The following is a 19,560-nucleotide window of genomic DNA, read 5'->3' as shown; positions in this document are numbered from 1 at the left end:
AGCAGTACCAATTGCGAAAATTTTGCAATTTGTAACAGAGTTTTTCTCTAGCTGTCCTAAAGAAATGTAGTCCATGTTTGATCATGAGCAGGTAAGCCAGTACACGTCGAATGCTATCTTATTTGTGTAAAATAAAACTATTCTTTCTTTTAAAGTAGGCAGCGCTAGTAGAGAAAATTGGCTCGTGTAAAATAAAACTATTCGGATTTTTTACTATTCGGAATTTTTATATTTTCCCATGTTTCTCGCATGGGAAAATTTTGCAGTTGGTAGCAGAGTTTTTCTCTAGCTGTCCTAAAGAAATGTAGTATCTGTGTAGTATCAATATATACATGTAAATGTATTCAAGATCGGTCTTTCAGAACGATCCTGAATACATTTGACAAAAAGGTGTGTTTTTCCTTATCCTTGTGGCAAAGAAAAAACACACCACACCTTTTCATTTTTCTGCAAATCTTTATAACTCTTTCGTGTTTCTGCAAATCTTTCTCTCTCCTCATTTTGAGGGATTGACGGATGCCCACTTCTTGAGTCATTGTTCACATCTGTTTTTAAACCGCTTATACCTTTCAAATATTCCGCTATGACTTAATGTTTCATCACCATAAACAGTTTTTAACATTTCGTATGTTTCTGTTGCAGATTTTCCCAGTTTAAAGCAAGATTTGATATTCATTCATTGCTCTATTGCAAAATGATGACATGGAATGTTAATGCTACTAAAAAAACTGGTTGTTACTTGCAACCTGTCAGCCTATTGGACGATCTCTGTACCCCAACCTATTGGAGGAAGTTTGAATTACAACATACTACTTCTATTTATTTTCAAACTCATCGAATAAGACTGCAACAGCGCCAGACCGGGAATTTATTTGACCCCCAGTGACTTCCATATATTCCCAAATCTAAAGAAATACCTTTGAGGTATGGAATTTCCAGATGATTCTGTTGTGGTGGATGCCTGGTTAGATAGTTAACCACAATTTTTTTTTTTTTTTTTTTTTTTTTTGACATGAATTAAAGCCTTATAATGTCCTAGGGAAAGGTATATTAGTGTTGCAGGAGACTGATGAAAAATAAAAATACTTTTGCTGTTGCCATCCTGTTATTTCTATGAGTTGTTGATCACCCCCTCATATGTACCTAGATCTATATTTTGAAGGTCGCTTCAAACAATGAAGTGACCTATATGTGAATTGCCTTGATATTTTTCTAGTATGTGCTGCCATCTCTTACTTGTTTCCAGGTAATTGTAGATAGTTGATAATAGATGATGGCATAAAAATAGCTCTGAAAATTGCAGAAGAGGATCACACCTGTTGATTTATTTGTAAAAATAAGAGAAGTTTACCTCAATATGATACGTAGAACACTTCCATATGATACTCTCCATAAATTAAAACGAAAACAATTAAAATCAAAAATCTTACATTACAGTAAAAAATAATTAAAAATCAAATGAACACAATTAAAAATCAATTTAACACAATTAAAAATTAAGTAAAAAATTTAATTTAATGAAAAAAATTGCAAAACAATTTTCCTTCCAATCGGTTGATTTAATATGTCTAATTTGGGCTTACAAAAGCCAAAATTGAAGAACTTCTGTGGAATTCAGATCTAGCATTCGATAAAACTAAATCAATTAATACATAATAGATATAGAGGATGTTGTTGCATGAAAAAGTAGTGATGGATTTTATTTGCAATTTTTTTTACCAGTTTTTCAAAAAAACTGATTTGATTTTTGAAAATTTTACTCTAGTTGGGCAATAAAATCAAAATAAGGACATTAATATTTTGAAGCATTTATGTACATTTTTTTCAAGTTTATAAAATAAATAAATAAATTTTCTGTTTATACTCAGACATGACAACCAAGTCAGTAGAGTTTACAATTAATACAATAAATATTTATCTTATTTAGTAGTCACGGGCTTGAACCCCAGTCCACTCAAGGAATGCGTGCTATGCACCCTCACTCCTGACCACTGGGCTACGTCTTTTGCACTCCCAACCAAACTGCGGCAACTCTGCATGTTTTTTGTTTAGTTACCATACAGATGAAGGCCAATCAGCGTAATGGCGTGGCATAAGTATATCGTAATGGGTTGGATTATGTTGTTCATGTTGAGTGACTGGCCACTGTGCCTAGCTCACCACAGCGAGGTGCCATGAGCTAGTTCCCATCTCTGGCATGTGGAGCCAATCCAGAGATTTGCTGTCTAGTGCCAAAGCTGACAGAGCTGCTCAATGTTCTGATGACAAAAACATTATAGTAATGTGAAGAAAAGTGTAGGGAAGCCAGGAAAGACAAAAGAAAATAAGAAATCTAGTCAGAAAAAGAAAAGAGAAACACTGAATACATTCAATTCCACCTAGGGAATCAACACATCCATTTCTCCAACAATTTGTAACAAAACAGTTTGCACAGGAAGGCTTCATCTACCTATGTGCACAGTCCTGATATGATTATCTGTTCATGGCATAAGAATAAATAATTTCTTTCAAAAAAGCAACATCTCGCCATATGTCCATAACAAAGACATCTGTAGCACATGGTAGTTAAATAATAATAATAAAATTACTGAAATCATTAACCTAGGTCAGTGCCAAAGTCAGCTACAACCTTTTTGCACCAGGGCACACTTGGAAAATTATAATTTTTGTACTGCATACAAAGATAAACTGGGGCAGATTTTAGGGTGTCTATAAGGACTTGGTGAAAAAATTTATTTTATTTCCATTAAATAATATACATGTAATTATGGTATATAATTACATAATACATGTAATTAAATAATTAAACATGTAAATACTACAGAAGATATTTAATACTAAATTCATACAAAACTTCAAAATAAAATTATTTTAATGAGAAACTTGAGCTTTCTTCTGTGAACATAACATTTTTATATTAGGTTTTATTCTTGAAATGGCTATGCGTAACTCCTGATCCAGACTTTTTAATGTTGATTTCATTGATGAGATGTGCAGATGTATTTCCAATTCTCAAAGGAGGATTGAAAGGTGACACTAGTAATTACAGACCTGTTAGTTTAACTTCTGTTCCGGGGAAAATAATGGAGTCGCTAGTTAAAGAAGCACTGCAGGATCATCTAGATCAGCACAGAACACTAGTGTTCCATGAGATGAGAACAAGTGTTCTGTGAAAAATAGTAATTAATAATTAAAAAATAAAATAAAATAAATAAATTTTGCATATTTATAGCGTACACTACTTTTGTATCATCATAATTTTTAACATTTTTTTTGGTTATTAATATACTGGCATAGACTAATAATCAAATAGACTGTGGAACACTATTTTGATTTGATTTTGCATATAGAATTATGCATAGAGGTAATGACATCTACGAAAAAGTAGCAACATTTGTAGTGATCTAATATGCCATTCATATACGATTTAGCCTTGAGTACACGGATTGAATGAAAGGGGAAGCGAACCGATATCATAACTAAACTCACTTCCTTGTATAAATTTTTTTTTGATAATTATCAGTATTTTGAAATGTTATTATTAAAATAAATGACCATGGATTTGTGGTTGAAAAAAAGAAATTTAAAACGAAAAGCAAGTACTTCTAGTATTGCAACTGTGGTTGATGAAAATGAACACTTCAAAGTGAGGATGAACAATCACAGTCTTTTGTTCCCCAAAAATTTGAAGTGAAAAAACAGGAACCAACTAATAAAAGACCAAAACAAAAAGGCGCCTCCGTAGCCAGGTGGGAAGGAGCAGCAGTGCGTAGCACACACTTCTTGATTAGACCGGGGTTCGAGCCCGTCACCACCAAATACGGAGGATGCGGAAAGGTCAGGGAATGACTACCGCATATTTCCGGAGCAATATGGCCTTAGTTGCTAATGCTCCTAAAAAACCAAAAAAAAAAAAAAAAAAACAAAACCAAAACAAAAGTGTGATGACAGTTATTTGAATTTCGGCTTTACATGTGTTGGAAATAAAGATGTTCCTGATGTACAGTGCATTGTAAAGTAATAAGATATTAGCAAACAGTTCTTTGGCTCCCGCTAAACTTGTGTTCAGTAAATATATTGTGAGTTGAAAAGTGTTCCGTGACTAAAAAAGTTTTGGAAACACTGATCTAGACAAAACTGCAGTTATAGTTCAGACACAACATGGGTGTGTTAAAGGGAAGTCTTGTCTAACCAATTTGATTAGATACTACGATGTGGCCACAAAGGAACTGGATGCAAAAAATAATTTTGATATCACATACTTCGATTTTAGGAAAGCTTTTGATGCTATTGCACATGGAATTCTACTGTACAAGTTGGAGCAGTATGGCCTTAAGGGTAAGTTTCTGCTATTGATGAAGGGATGGTTGAGTGGGAGAAGACAGAGGGTGGTAACCAATGGATACTGCTCTACGTGGACTAATGTTATTAGTGGTACCCCCAGGGGTACATGTTAGGCCGATTGTTGTTTTCTGTATTTATCAGTGATATTGATGAAGGTATATCAGGCTTAATGTCAAGTTTACAAATGATATGCACTTTAGTAGGGTTGTTAATGACAGTAAGGATGGTACGCTACTGCAACAGGATCTGGAAAAGTTGAGCAGATGGGCCGAGAGGTGGCAACTGAAGTTTAACATTGACAAATGCGAAGTGCTGCATATCGGTAGCAGTAACCCCAGAGTAACATACCAACTGTGCAGTACTACACTTAAGGTAGTGGAGAATGAAAAAAACCTGGGAGTAATTGTGCAGTCAGATATGAATTTTTCTGAGCAGTGTAGACAGGCTGCAAGAGTAGGGGTCTTGTGAATGATATTTAGGAATTTAATTTTTGAAATAATTTCACTGTAATATTGGGCAACCAAGTAAAATGAGAACAAATTGATATTTTATAAAGTATTTATCTACAAATTTTCTTTTTTTTACAAATTTTTAAAATTTCATTAAGAAACTCGCTCTACAGAGCTCCACTAGTGGAAAACTTGAAAACTTTCTGCTCAGGGCCGAGACATATTCAAGATACTCACTCTGGAAAAGGTTAAAGGATACAGGGAAGAGACTTGTGAATTAAGAAAAGTTCAAAAACTCACCACCACTGGGATAGTGGCATTACAAATGCATCCATTTTGCATATTGTTCATTAGATTTGCTCTGATAAAAGATGATTGTTATCAGCATTTGGTGAATGCTATCACTGACGATAATTGTGTCACTTCATATAAGTCATTACTTGTGAAAGTGTTCTGTGAGACTGGCAGCAGCTAATCACAATTGTTGAAGGGATACAGAAATAGGAAGTGACTATGTTGCAGTTTGGCAGATGAGTTTATCATTGGTCTCTGCTTTTTTGATGGGGAGTGGTGCAAGGACCTAGGATATGCTCTGTGGTCAGCACTATATGGCTGTTATGTGAGAAAGTCATTTAATCACTGCTGTGATGTATCTTCAAACAGTTGTTTATGCTTGGTGCACCCCACATATGAACAGTGCAAATTTTGTTGCTAGCTAATTTCACCAGCAATAGAATGTTGTGGCACGTGCTTCCTGCATCATAGCAGCTTCATTTGCTTGATTGGAAACCCTGTGTTATTTGGTGTATGGTTTTTTAATTTATCAGCAGTGAGAAAATTTGAAATTCCTTTCTGCATGCAAAAATTTAAAAAAATCATCAAAAAGTAATTCAAAATTTGTTCAATTTTTTTTATGCCACATGTATTTTCAAATTTTTCTGGAAATGCAACTGTGAAAAATCCATGTTCAATATTAGCATTAGTTGAGGCATATGATGCAAGAAAGCAAGCTTATACAGCATCAGCCAAAAAAAAAAAAAAAAAACCCTTCCCTCTTCACCCATCAGGTCACTCCAAATGTTTGTCTAGTTCAGACTTAAATTTATTTAAGTTATCAACTTCCACAACAACAGACAGAAGTCTGTTCTAGCAATCAACTACCTGCTGGCTAAAGGCAAACTTCCACATATTTATTCTACAACTGTCTTTCCTCAATCTGATTCTATTCCCCCTCAGGTTCTTAATCTGAGCAAGCAGAAGTATGCCATCTGGTTGAGGCCTCACTCTGTAATAGTGACACTCCTTTTATAATTAAACTGTGAAAATACAAAACTTTTAAATTTGTTTACATGATTAACTTTTAACTATATGTTAAATTAAATATAAGTGATATATGTATTAGCTATTACCAGTGTACCAGAGCAAAGCAAATTTATAAAGCTTAAGATATGTTAAATTGTTGAGACACTCTCCAAGTTACAAACATGTGACTCACAATAATTATGCATGTGAACAAAGCTCCATAAGGTAAACAAAAGTTTTCACAAATTAGCAAATTTAATATTTATTTATTTTTGTCCAAATCAATTAAAAAGTGATGAAGTTTATTGTATAAATGTTGAATGAAAAACTAATTATAAAATGCTCTTGAATTAACTTTAATTTTTGTGATTTTCTGATGAAAGCTGGATGTGTTTGATTGAGTTATTCTTCATTGCTCTCCTACAACCAATAAGATTCATTCTGTAAAATAATACCTGTTGATATTTTAGCATCTGTGCTAGGAGTACATAGTACTATTTTGACCTTTGTCAAAAGTTGTGGCAGTCCTTGCAAGATACATATCATAGTGATCGTAAAACAAAAAAGTGATAGTTGAATCTCGCAGCTGCTAGACTTCCTTTTAAAATACTAGTTGTTAAGCTGGATTTCAACTGTAATTAAAATGTCTTTGACAGAACTGAAGATAATTGACTGTAATTAAAATAGAGCACCACTGCATATAATTAACTTAAGAATTCATTAACTTTTTAAAACAAGTTTTAAAAAGTTTCTCAGTGTAAACAATTACACTAAGAAACCTAAACAGAACCATTTAGATTTCTTCCTCAAGATCTTCAACTGTGGTTAAATAAAAAAAATAAAAATAAAAACAACTCTTCAAATAATATTAATTAAAACAAAAGACTATGTGAATGTTGCACATGTTTATTGAAATTGCTATAAAGTAAAAATTAATAATAATATAACCACCGTGATGTTGGTAGCTAACAACCAGGCAGTGTTTCATTATTCAACTGAGTAATGTTGTCAGGCCTGGGGGGTGGATAACAAGCTCAGAAAGAAAATTCTGATTTACAAAGATAAATGACATAATAAGTTGCAAATTAAAAATGGAACTGGTATTAAAAAAACAATTTATTTTTTGAAAATAGAAGATTGACCACAGAATACATACAATTTACAGACATATATGGCACAGTATGGCCTAAGTTGCTGTGCGCCTAAAACCGTACAACAATAAAAGTATTTCTTTTTATTACTAATATTATCTTCTCTGGAATACAACATATCCCCTTTTCAAATAATTGAAGAACTCTTCATTTCCTTCCCACATTTGAAGCTCTTGAGGAAGAGATGAAAATGTGAAAGTGTAGTTTTGTTTAACTTTCTTAGTGTAATTGTTTGTTTCAAAAAGATTAATAAATTTTTATATTAATTAAATGCAGTGAAGCATTCTACTTATTTATTTAGAACACTGTGGTTATGCCCTTCAATTCTTATATCAGAAAGTTGACCATATTTTTCAAGCCCTGATTATATCTATCAGCAATTTTGCACTAATTTGAAACTCCAAAGTAAACTGTATAGGGATTGTACACTCTAGTCAGTAGAAGGATATGTAAGGTTTATCTTATTCTTTATAATATCCTGTAATATATATATATATTTTGTTTGCTACACTTCACAATTCTTTTGTTTACCTTGGCAAATTTTTTATTTCCTAGCCAGAAAACGTTCTTCTTTTGAACAGACTGTCACAGCATGTGAAGCTTATAGATTTTGGTCTTTCTCAAAGGTTACTTGAAAATGGTGAAATAAGAGAAATGAGGGGAACACCAGAATTTGTTGGTATGTTTAATTTTTTAAGGTCTGTAAAAAAAACAACAGGTAGTACTTAGAACTGGCTATTGATTGGTCTTACTATCCGTAATACATAATGTTACTAGGTTTGCGTGTATAAAAAAATAAATAATTACCAATTGTTATTTGACTCGTTCCTGAGTGAGTTTCTCCATGATATTTTAGCCACCTGGAATGAGTTTTTAAGGCATTTGGGAGTTTGTACTCCCAAAGATTTAGAAGAATTTACTGTACACAGAAAACTGTGTACAGTAAATTCTTCTAAATACAAGGTGTGTTCAAGTTATGAGATCTCCAACATTATTTCTGACAAAATAATCAAAGTATATGTGCAGGACTTAGTCTAACTGCAAATTAGTTCTGAATGTTTTGAGAAGATGGCAGCACAATGTATTATGTCACATGGGTTGCAGCACCCTAAACAGTATACCCTGGCATAATACTTAAAATGGTGTCCTTCACTCAACGATTTTTCCTTCATTATCTGATTTTTGCATCCCACTAGGGAAACTCCAATTTAAATCCATTGGGAAATGTCAGAAGTTGTCCTGTAGGCTTTATGGATGTGAGAAATGTTCGTAGCTGGGTATGAAGGACAGGAGTCTTGCAAGAACGAAGCATGTGAACCAAGACGCTGAACCAGACATTCCGAGACCAATATCTGCCAGGTTGAGGAAATGGTTTTGGGTGACAGAAGATCAGCAGTGGGTGAAAGTGCAGCAGCTACAACCATTTCTTTTGGATCCATTCATACAATACTCCATGAAGATATCAGAATGCGCAAGGTGTCAGCTCAATGGGTTCGAAGGCAGCTTTTCTAGGAACGAAAAGATAATTGTGTCAACTTGTGTGAAGCAGTGCTCACCTAAGATTCTGCGGTGAATGGATCATTCTTTTCCTTGTTTGACACGATGGATGAGACTTGGGTTCCACTCTTCGGTTTAGAAATGAAACATCAATTTGCCCAATGGAAGCACACTCATTCACACTTTCAAAATGTTCTGTGTTGCTGCAAGTGCAGAGAAAACCATCGTTGCTGTTTTCTGTTATATTAATGGAATAATCCTTACACATTGTGACCAAGAGCACTATAGTGGCAGGAAACTCATATGAAGAAGTTCCAAAGAAAAAGTTCCAGTAGTTCAGAAAAAATGTCCACACATACTGAATTGCATTTGTTTCCATCAAGACCTCATCGTTCTTGAAATTTGCAAAATTCTTTTAAAGAAAACAACATTGAGGTTATCATGTCATTTTCCGTACTCACCTGACCTTGATAGTGACTTTTGGTTGTTCCCAACAATGAAGGATGCTCTTCTTGGCAGATTTCCTAGCTGATTAGTAGAAACTTTGCCATTTACCAGTGGGCCGAACATACCCCCCAAAGAAAGCTTTGCCGCAGCCTTCACAATGTGGAAGAACAGGTGTGGAAAATGAGTGCAACTTCTAGGAGATCGTTGGAGAGGTGTCACTCTGTATCTCGTGTACTTTATGAGAAATAAATTTCGAGACCTTATAACTTGAATGCACCTCATATTAATTATTTTTTTATTTGGACATTATAACTGAATAGTAGAATGAGATTATAGTAAAAAAAAAACAAATCCAAATTTTATTTAAAAATGTAAAAACTTATAAAAATTAAGAACATTAAACAGTCATAACGAAAAGGAAAAAATAAATTTATTTAGATGTAGTAATGTCTTCTGTGCACACACTTATGCCTGCATGCATTATTTGATTCAGCTTCTGAATCTGAAATCCAGAGTTCTTCAAAATCTGCTTGTGTGTAAGCCTGCATTGTATGGAAATCATGTTGAAAGGTTGCACCCCTGTGCTAATTTTTAAAACTATTATAAATATAAAAATAGCTGCTTTTTATTTGTAAAAACATTTAATAGATTGGAAACACATCTGTAGAGCTTTAAGACAACCATGCATATACAGATGTAATTTGTTATTACTGCATCAGAACAAAGGAGTATAACTATATGTACACATTTATAAACTTTTGTGTGTGCACGCACGTGCATACACACAGACACTGTTCAGTCAAAACATGGTGACCACACTTGTGTTTTAGAAATTGGCTGTTCCTCCCTGCCTGGTGGTACACATTGTGCCGAGAACTGATAAATGTGATACTCCTTGTGGCATATGGTCCATACAAGGTACTTGATCAATACAGGCAAGAAATGTGATCTGATGGACTCTAAAACATATGAGTGTTTGGTACCAGTTGAAGGGTAGCAGTATTACAGAAACTCTGAATCTTTGGACTTCTCGAACAGTGCTGTAGTTAGTGTTCCAAGAGTGAACAGAGTAGCACTTGCTGGGCCAATGGTGCATGCCCACACCTCACTGATGGTTATGATAGAATGTTGGACTGGACTTCAACCAGGAAAGACCACAATCCAGCGAACCCTCCTCCATATGAGCCATCTGAGTAGGTGCCTAGTTGAAGTTTCCCTTGCTAAGTTTGCATCTGAACTGTGTCATTGGACCATTGATGATTGAATCCTTTTTGATGAATCACATTTCCTGTTATGCCATGTGGACAGTAGATGGAAGGTGGAGGATATGGTGACAAACTTTGGAGAGGAATGACTCTGAATCCACATGTGATGTCCTAGTTCAATAGAGACAGGCAGGTGGCAGTGTTTTGGTATGGGGGATATTTTTCTGGCAATCTCTTGGAGCCATCATTCCCCTGGAGTGCACTCTGAATGCTAGAAAACTATCTATTCATTGCGGCTGATCAGATACATTCCTTCATGGTGAATGTGTTTCTGGATGGCAGAGGTAGTAGTAGTAGTGGCATGTGATGCAAGAAAGCAAGTGTTATGAGCTTATGCAGCATCAGCCAAAAGAAAAAGAAGGGGAAAAAAAAAAAAATCACACCATTCCCTCCAAATGCCTGTCCAGTTCCTCCTTAAATTAATTTAACCTATCAACTTCCACAACAACAGATGGAAATTTGTTCCAGCAATTAACCATCCGCTGGCTAAAGGCAAATTTCTGCACATCTATTCTATATCTGTCTTTTCTTAATTTGAATTTATGACCCCTTAGGACTTCTCGAATAAATTTTAGGTTCTTAATCTGAACAACTGGAAGAATCCCATCAGAATTTAGCATGCTCAATCCATTCAAGGCCTTATACACCTCAATCAGATCACCGCACAGGTGCCTAGTCTCCAGCCACTGCAATTTGCAGAACTTAAGGCTCTCTTGGTAAGAGGATCCCTTCATTCCCCTCACCAATCTTTGCTGTACGCAGTACTCAAGGCGTGGCCTGACCATTGCCTTATACAGAGGGACAATCACCTCCTTTTCCCTGCTAGCAAAATTCCTATAAATCATTGACAAAATCCCATGACCTGCCCTGGCAGCCTGTCTGCATTGCTCAGAAAACTTCATATCTGACTGCACAATTACTCCCAGTTCTTTTTCATTTTCTACCACCTTAAGTGTAGTACTACACAGTTGGTACATTTCTCTGGAGTTACTTCTACCCATATGCAGTACTTTGCATTCGTCAAGGTTAAACTTCAGTTGCCACTTCTCAGCCCATCTGCCCAAATTTTCTAGATCCTGTTGCAGTAGCACACTGCCATTACTGTCATTAACAACCCTGCTAACCTTTGTATCATCTACAAACTTCAACACTAAGCCTGATATACCTTCATCAATATCATTGATAAATATACAAAGCAGTGGACCCAACACCAAACCATGGGGGACTCCACTAATAACATTAGTCCACAAAGAGCAGCACCCATTGATTACCACTCTGTCTTCTCCCACTCAACCATCCTTTTATCCATTGTAGAAATTTACCCTTAATACCATTCTGCTCCAATTTGTACATTAGTCTTCCATGCGCAACAGTGTCAAAAGCTTTCCTGAAATCCAAATGTATGATATCAAAATTATTTTTTGCATCCAGTTCCAGGTGTGTTCCAGCAGGATAATGTGCCCTGCCACTATTGTTCAAGAGCGGTTTGCTGAACACGAAAGGGACTTCCAGGTGCTACCTTGGCTGCCAAATTCATCAGATATGAATCCTAGCACACTTCTGGGATTATAGTAGTAGTAGTGGCATGGGATGCAAGAAAGCAAGTGTATGAGCTTATGCAGCATCAGCCAAAAAAAAAAAAATGAGGATCAACAGATCCTCCACCATTGATTATTGCAAGTGTATGGGATGCAATCTTGATGATGAGTTACAGCATACCTCCTACAATGTTCAGAGGTCTTATAGAGTCCATGTTTTACATTGTGGCAGTGGTACTGGTGGCAAGAGGACATGCACACTATTGGGTAGGTGGTCATAATGTTTTGACTGGACACTGTGCGTGCATGCGCGAGTACTTGCAGAAGGATTAATATGGTAAACTTTTTTATTTTTCAATTAGTTTTAATTGTATTTTTTTAAAAATATTACAGTTGATAATTTATCTTAAGTTTTATGCAGTATTTTTGGATTAAAAATATGCTTCTACGAACAGTTTTTAAATCAATTGTATTAATTAATTAATTAGAATTTATTCTAATTTCGGATATCCCCAACCATATTGGCAGGGAAATAGGACTCAGTTAAAAAAAAAAAAAAAAAAAAGATGAACTTAACCAAATTATATATGTTATGAAAGTACTTTAAGGGAGATGTACCTCTTAAGTGTCTCAACCAATTAAATATTTATAAAATATATTTATTTATCTTATTTATCCAAATAGGGGTGGATAAACATGTTGCATGACATTATATGTTAGTATGAAAAGTAGGTATCTAGCAAATTTAACCAAATTAATAGAAAAGTTAGTGATTGCAAATCTGGTTTCAATATTCTCCTGAGCTGCAGGAAATACTAGCACTGCTGTGTTGCATAACAAAACAGATAATTGGAAATAAGGTATCTGGAGTAACATCCACTTATTAAAACACACATTCTCACTAGCTGCACATACTGAATGAAACAGCTCACTAAATAAAAGGAAGGTTCATATGTACAGAAATTTACCTCACTTAAAACACTGATCATCTTTTTCTCTGATCACTCTTTCTCTGATCATCTACATCCCTCTAGTTATTCCAGGTGGTATCATCATCATCAGTTTTATATAAGACATTAGAGACTAATTTTCTTGGAATTTTAGTAATCTTCACAAATTAGGTTTAGATTCATTAGTAGCTATATTACAGATTCACATCTCTTGTTCATATATCATACTTATATGTGTACTATACCTTTCTTTGCACCTCTGCTTATGTGATTCTGTGGAATCACATAAGCAGAGAATCACATGAAGATGGTATAGTTGGTCTTTGGCAAGAATCACCTTTTTCCACCGAAAAAAGGTGATTCTTGCCAAAGACCAACTATACCATCTTCATGTTATATAAGCTTAAAACATGGCAGTTGGTATTCAAATTTACATTGGACTTTTGATTTTATAGTAGAGAAAAAAAGAACATGTTGCATGACATTATATGTTGGTATGAAAAGTAAATATCTAGCAAATCCAGAAATGTTTCTACTGATTGTGCCAACCTTTTAGTTTCAATCAATATCTAGAAAGTTAATCTCCCATGATAAAATGTTCTGATTTGCTGATAGAGTGTGTATATAGTTGATTGTCATGCTCCTCAGGTGGGCAGGAGCGGCAGTGCATAGCACATGCTTCTTGATTAAACTGGGGTTGTGGAGCCTGTGACCACCAAATACGGAGGATGCGGAAAGGTCAGGAATGACCACCGCATATCCCCGGAGCAATATGGCCTTAGTTGCTAATGCTCCTAAAAACCAAATCACAACAGCATAATGCTCCTCAGTTTTTTTTTTTTCTGTAACATGCTTCTACTCTCATGTTTGTGTTCCTACTGCTTACTGTCAGATGAGATTGACTCAGAATTATACTGGCATCCCATAGTTGTTTTGTACTATTTTAGTCTGTGTTTAACCAGAATTATAGCTTCTCCCTTTCCCTTGTGTCCATCCTTTTTGTACACATTTTACTTGTTATAGTCAAATTCTGCATGGGATCATATTAAAACCATGTTTCTGATATTCCTATAATATTAGTATTTGATGACAACCAATACTTCATGTTCATAAAATTTATTTACTGTACTCCTAGCATTTATTAGTTTATAAGCAAATAAATGTGTCCTGTTTGTATTTTTAATAACTCTGACAAAACCCATATAATTGCTGATATAAACCATCAGTATAGGAATTTTGGCATTAATTTAACATAACTTGGAGATGTTAACAGAAATTTCAGAGTTAGACTACTCTCCCATTTCATTGATGTAAATCACCTGATTGACTTAAAGAAGACATTCTCTTTGTTGACAGTTTTTGCAAATACTGAACTCTTAAGGGAAATGTTCATATTTAAAAGTATTCCTGTTGGAACTAATATCTGAAACTCCTTCCTTCACAGGTTAGATCTGTCCAAGGATAGGTAAGTTGCCCTCAGCAGCATGTTTCAACTTCCCACCCCAGTTGCACTAGAAGGGGGTCAAAAACACCACTGCACCCTTCAAGTAGGCTATTCGTTGCAGCAGTGTGTACAGAGGGCTTCTAAATGGGAACTGCCAAAGCATTTTCCCACTCAGTGTGCCTTGGTAAGCTTTCAGAAAAAGTTTCTACTTCAGCTAGGACAGTAAGCTTCACTACAGTATATCCTTGTTAATTCACTATCAGATTATTTGAAATGAGATTTATTTCAAAGTCATTATCATTCCCTGACCATCACTGTAGAGTTTTATATGCGCTTTTGTACAGATTATTTGAAATATATCTACAATGAAATTCAAAGTCTGACTTGGCTCCAGCAACTTGTGAAGAGCTTGTATAATTCAAAGAGAATACCACAATCCTACAGGCAAGCATCTTTCTAACAAAAATTTGCTAGCATCTGGCTAAACTTAGTGTTGTTATACAGCATCTTTAAATTTTATACTTCTGTTTGCTTCCCTAAGAACTGCACTCAGAACCACTGAGAATTCACATAACTATCATTCATGCTATGGCTGCACAATCTGTGGTAATCCAAGTTGCTTATACTGCAGGGAGAGAGAGAGAGAGAGAGAGAGAGAGAGAGAGAGAGAGAGAGAGAGAGAGAGAGAGAGAGAGAGAGAGAGAGAGAGAGAGAGAGAGAGAGAGAGAGAGAGAGAGAGAGAGAGAGAGAACAGCCCACTGATTACTAATGATACAAAATGCAACATTTCCCACCACAGGTGTAATGCATCTTCAAGTGTTGGAATGCACACATCTCAATTTGAATGATAATAAATGTATTTCAGAAGGAAACAAAAATTTCACATTGGAGGATTTAAAAAAAACAATTTAAAACCAACAAAACAATTATTCTTAAGGAATTCATGGGGTGTGTGAAATATTTTTAAATTCCATGCACATAATAACATGTCAGCAGTGGTTGACAGGTTAATAAAAAATGCTCTTATTTATTATGTATTTATTTGCACACCTTCTAAAGAGAATATCCATATTTGCTGTTTAATACTTGTAATCTGTGCAAAAAAGTGACACATTTCTCTTCTAGCACTGTTACTTATTCTGTAAACTTCTTAACATAGCATTAACTACTTGTGTTAATTACAACTGTGTACGCTATTCATAGAGTGCTTGCATGAACTGTTATGTTAAAATTTAGATTTTGTTGCATGGAATTGAATATTTTTTAGGTGTGTAAATTAAGTTGCTATTTATGGAATAAATTAACCATGAAACTGCTTTAGGAGCTTTTCTGTCTTTTTAATACTTATTTGCCAAGCCAAGTTAAAAGACAAACGATATTAAAACCCCCATGTTTGAATTAAATTGTTCTAACATTCTAATAATCTGTTGTAGTTGTTTTTTTTTATATATAGTTGTGTGTAATATTTCCCCCATTCCCCAGCTTCCGTAATTTATCTTTCTGGTAAATAGCAACTTTTTAAGCACACCAAGAGAGAGTAAAAAAAAAAATTAAATTAAACAGATTTAATTCTGTTGTCAAGGTTTTCACAAATGATAATCAAATATTTTTCAGCTGTAGATGTTGAGTAATTTTTCATCTACCACTCCCAGCTGTTCTATAGTGACATCAGCTGTTGACTGTTTTTCATGTAGTAAGAGTAATTCATGCTTAATGAAATTTACTGAAAGTGATAATACACACAAAAAAAAAGGAGAAATGTCATTTTTTTGCTTGGATTTCAAATATTAAATGGCAGAAAAATATCCAAAAATATGGATGTTCTCTCTTTAGAAGGTATGTACAATTATACATAATAAACAAAACGGTGTTTACTTTTATGCTTGATACTAGAGAGCTATTAAGTGCTCGATATTTCCTATATTCTATTATATTATTATGAATCAACAGGGCTTACCTTTGTTTTTGATATAGGAAGCTTCTTTTCCAACTCTCCTTGTCCAACTCGCTACTAATTCATGGCGAAGGTGATATCAATTTTGCAAGACATTGTCATAAAGTTAGATTTTGGAGGTCTAAACTGGCTAATAATTAAGGATCGATTTTTTTTCTTTTTGGTGCTGTGGCGGGAATTTTGAGTTAAATTTAGGGGTCTAATAATTGGATATGGGGTGGGGGTTATTCTCTACATTCCTTAAGTCGGACTAGAACTTTTCGGGGTGTCATGTTCACAGGAAGAGAGCTACTCACAATTAGTCCGAAACTTTTGTCTTATGTTGTAGTGTTTGTTCTTCACGCATGCTTATAAGTGACCAATCGTCGGACAATAGGAATGGCCTACGGATATTGATTGAAGTTGCATGTAGTTTCATCTCTAAGGTTTCTGCAATAAGTAGTTTGTAGTAGTTGTGTTGAATATTTATAATTTTAGTTTCATTAAAGCCGAATGTATGTTATTCATTTATGGCATGGAACGAAAGTTCCGATGCATTTGAACGACCCACCTGCACTGAAGCTTCGTGTTGTTTTGCTCGAAGCTGTGCCACTCCCATGGTGGATCCTACGTAGACAGCGTCACAATTTTTGCATGGTATACTGTATACTAGGTCATGCTGTGATTGGAATGTGGATTTGAAGGTCGATTTCTGAAGAATGTGTATAATTTGTTCATGGGTTTTGCTATGATTTTCATGTCGGTTCCCTTGCATATTTGGTTAAGTTTTTTGTACCAGTGCTCGATATAAGGAATGGTGATGAAATATATTTTGGTCTTGTCGGATTTTTTTGCAATGTTTGTTGTGAGGTTGTTGTTATTTATTTTATCACGGGCTATTGTTTTGACTTTGTTTATATAGGTTAGTGGGTAACCCCTATTTGAGAATCTTCTAGTTAGTTCATTTATTTCAGTGGTTAGAGAAATCTGGGTGGAAGAATATTTAAAGGCATTTTGAAATTGGTTCAGCATGACCGATTTTTTGTATTGTTGGGGATGGTAACTGTGGAAGTGCAGAAGCATCCCTTTATTGGTGGGTTTTCTATATATGCTGAAATTTAGTTTTTGTCCTAATCTGTGTATGGTAAAATTAAGGAAATTTATGGAGTGTGATTCTGCTTCAGTTTCTAATTCAAATTTTAGTCTCTGATGGATGTTATTAAAAACCTGTAGAATATTGTTTATGGTCAAGTGATCTGTGATGATTAGGATGTCATCCAGATATCTTCCGTAATATGTGATCTGTGGTATAAATGGATCAAGATGGATCTTTTCTAATTTGTCTAAGTATAGTTTGGCAATGAGTCCACTAATGTTTAGGCCCATTGGGAGGCCAAAAATCTGTCTGTATATTTTTTTCTTGGAATAGAATGTAATTTGCATTTACTAATAGTTTTGTTAGTTCGAATATTCTGTCTTTGGGGAGTCTGGTGTTATTAATTTTTGTGTTATCATCGTTTAAGTAGGCCCAGACTATGTCTAAGGCGTAGGGTACATTTACATTAGTGTATAGTGAAGTCACATCGAGTGAATATAACTTCATATCGTCCTTGATATGGAGATCTTCGAGGTTCATGAATAACGCATCGTAGTTTTTTATGTTATATGTTAGGAGTTCTCGGAGTGGTTTTAGAATTGGGTAGATGAACAATATCAAAACGACAAAGAGAAGAAGCAAAAGCTTTACACACACTTAGACAAAACCGAGATATCATTATTCAAAAGGCCGACAAAGGCGATACAGTAGTTATTCTCAATAAAGGAGACTATATAAATAAACTATACACCATCATTTCAGACACAACGACATACGAAGAGATTGCACCATCAGAGTTCAACAGCTTAGTTAACAAATATAACAAATTGCTCACCACCTATAGGAAAGATGACCACATCACCATGGCTCAGCTCAAACAAATTAAAGCCCGCACATACAATATCCCAACCTTATTTGGCCAAGTAAAATTACACAAAACAGGATACCCAATACGTCCCATCGTGTCATATAAGAATTCAGCTTTTGCCTCCTTAGCCATGTTCATCTACCCAATTCTAAAACCACTCCGAGAACTCCTAACATATAACATAAAAAACTATGATGCGTTATTCATGAACCTCAAAGATCTCCATATCAAGGAGGATATGAAGTTATATTCACTCGATGTGACTTCACTATACACTAATGTAAATGTACCCTACGCCTTAGACATAGTCTGGGCCTACTTAAACGATGATAACACAAAAATTAATAACACCAGACTCCCCAAAGACAGAATATTCGAACTAACAAAACTATTAGTAAATGCAAATTACATTCTATTCCAAGAAAAAATATACAGACAGATTTTTGGCCTCCCAATGGGCCTAAACATTAGTGGACTCATTGCCAAACTATACTTAGACAAATTAGAAAAGATCCACCTTGATCCATTTATACCACAGATCACATATTACGGAAGATATCTGGATGACATCCTAATCATCACAGATCACTTGACCATAAACAGTATTCTACAGGTTTTTAATAACATCCATCAGAGACTAAAATTTGAATTAGAAACTGAAGCAGAATCCCACTCCATAAATTTCCTTAATTTTACCATACACAGATTAGGACAAAAACTAAATTTCAGCATATATAGAAAACCCACCAATAAAGGGATGCTTCTGCACTTCCACAGTTACCATCCCCAACCATACAAAAAATCGGTCATGCTGAACCAATTTCAAAATGCCTTTAAATATTCTTCCACCCAGATTTCTCTAACCACTGAAATAATGAACTAACTAGAAGATTCTCAAATAGGGGTTACCCACTAACCTATATAAACAAAGTCAAAACAATAGCCTGTGATAAAATAAATAACAACAACCTCACAACAAACATTGCAAAAAAATCCGACAAGACCAAAATATATTTCATCACCATTCCTTATATCGAGCACTGGTACAAAAAACTTAACCAAATATGCAAGGGAACCGACATGAAAATCATAGCAAAACCCATGAACAAATTATACACATTCTTCAGAAATCGACCTTCAAATACCACATTCCAATCACAGCATGACCTAGTATACAGTATACCATGCAAAAATTGTGACGCTGTCTACGTAGGATCCACCATGGGAGTGGCACAGCTTCGAGCAAAACAACACGAAGCTTCAGTGCGGGCGGGTC

The 19,560-nt window shown here is 34.9% G+C and overlaps 1 protein-coding gene across 1 annotated transcript in view; it reads left to right on the top strand.

Annotated features, from left to right (window-relative positions):
- LOC150083332 (death-associated protein kinase 1-like) overlaps window positions 1-19,560 on the top strand; it is a 574,715-nt gene that overhangs the window by 35,207 nt on the left and 519,948 nt on the right. The window contains exon 4 of the mRNA XM_090377188.1: window positions 7,802-7,925. Coding sequence (XP_090233314.1) covers window positions 7,802-7,925 — 124 coding nt within the window. The remainder of the gene's footprint in view (window positions 1-7,801; window positions 7,926-19,560) is intronic.

Source organism: Mastigoproctus giganteus, chromosome 7 (assembly GCF_048544385.1).
Source record: "Mastigoproctus giganteus isolate SK-2022 chromosome 7, ASM4854438v1, whole genome shotgun sequence".
NCBI classification, from domain to species: domain Eukaryota; kingdom Metazoa; phylum Arthropoda; class Arachnida; order Uropygi; family Thelyphonidae; genus Mastigoproctus; species Mastigoproctus giganteus.
Note: the sequence above shows the minus strand (reverse complement) of the source record. Positions and strands in the feature narration are given on the sequence as shown.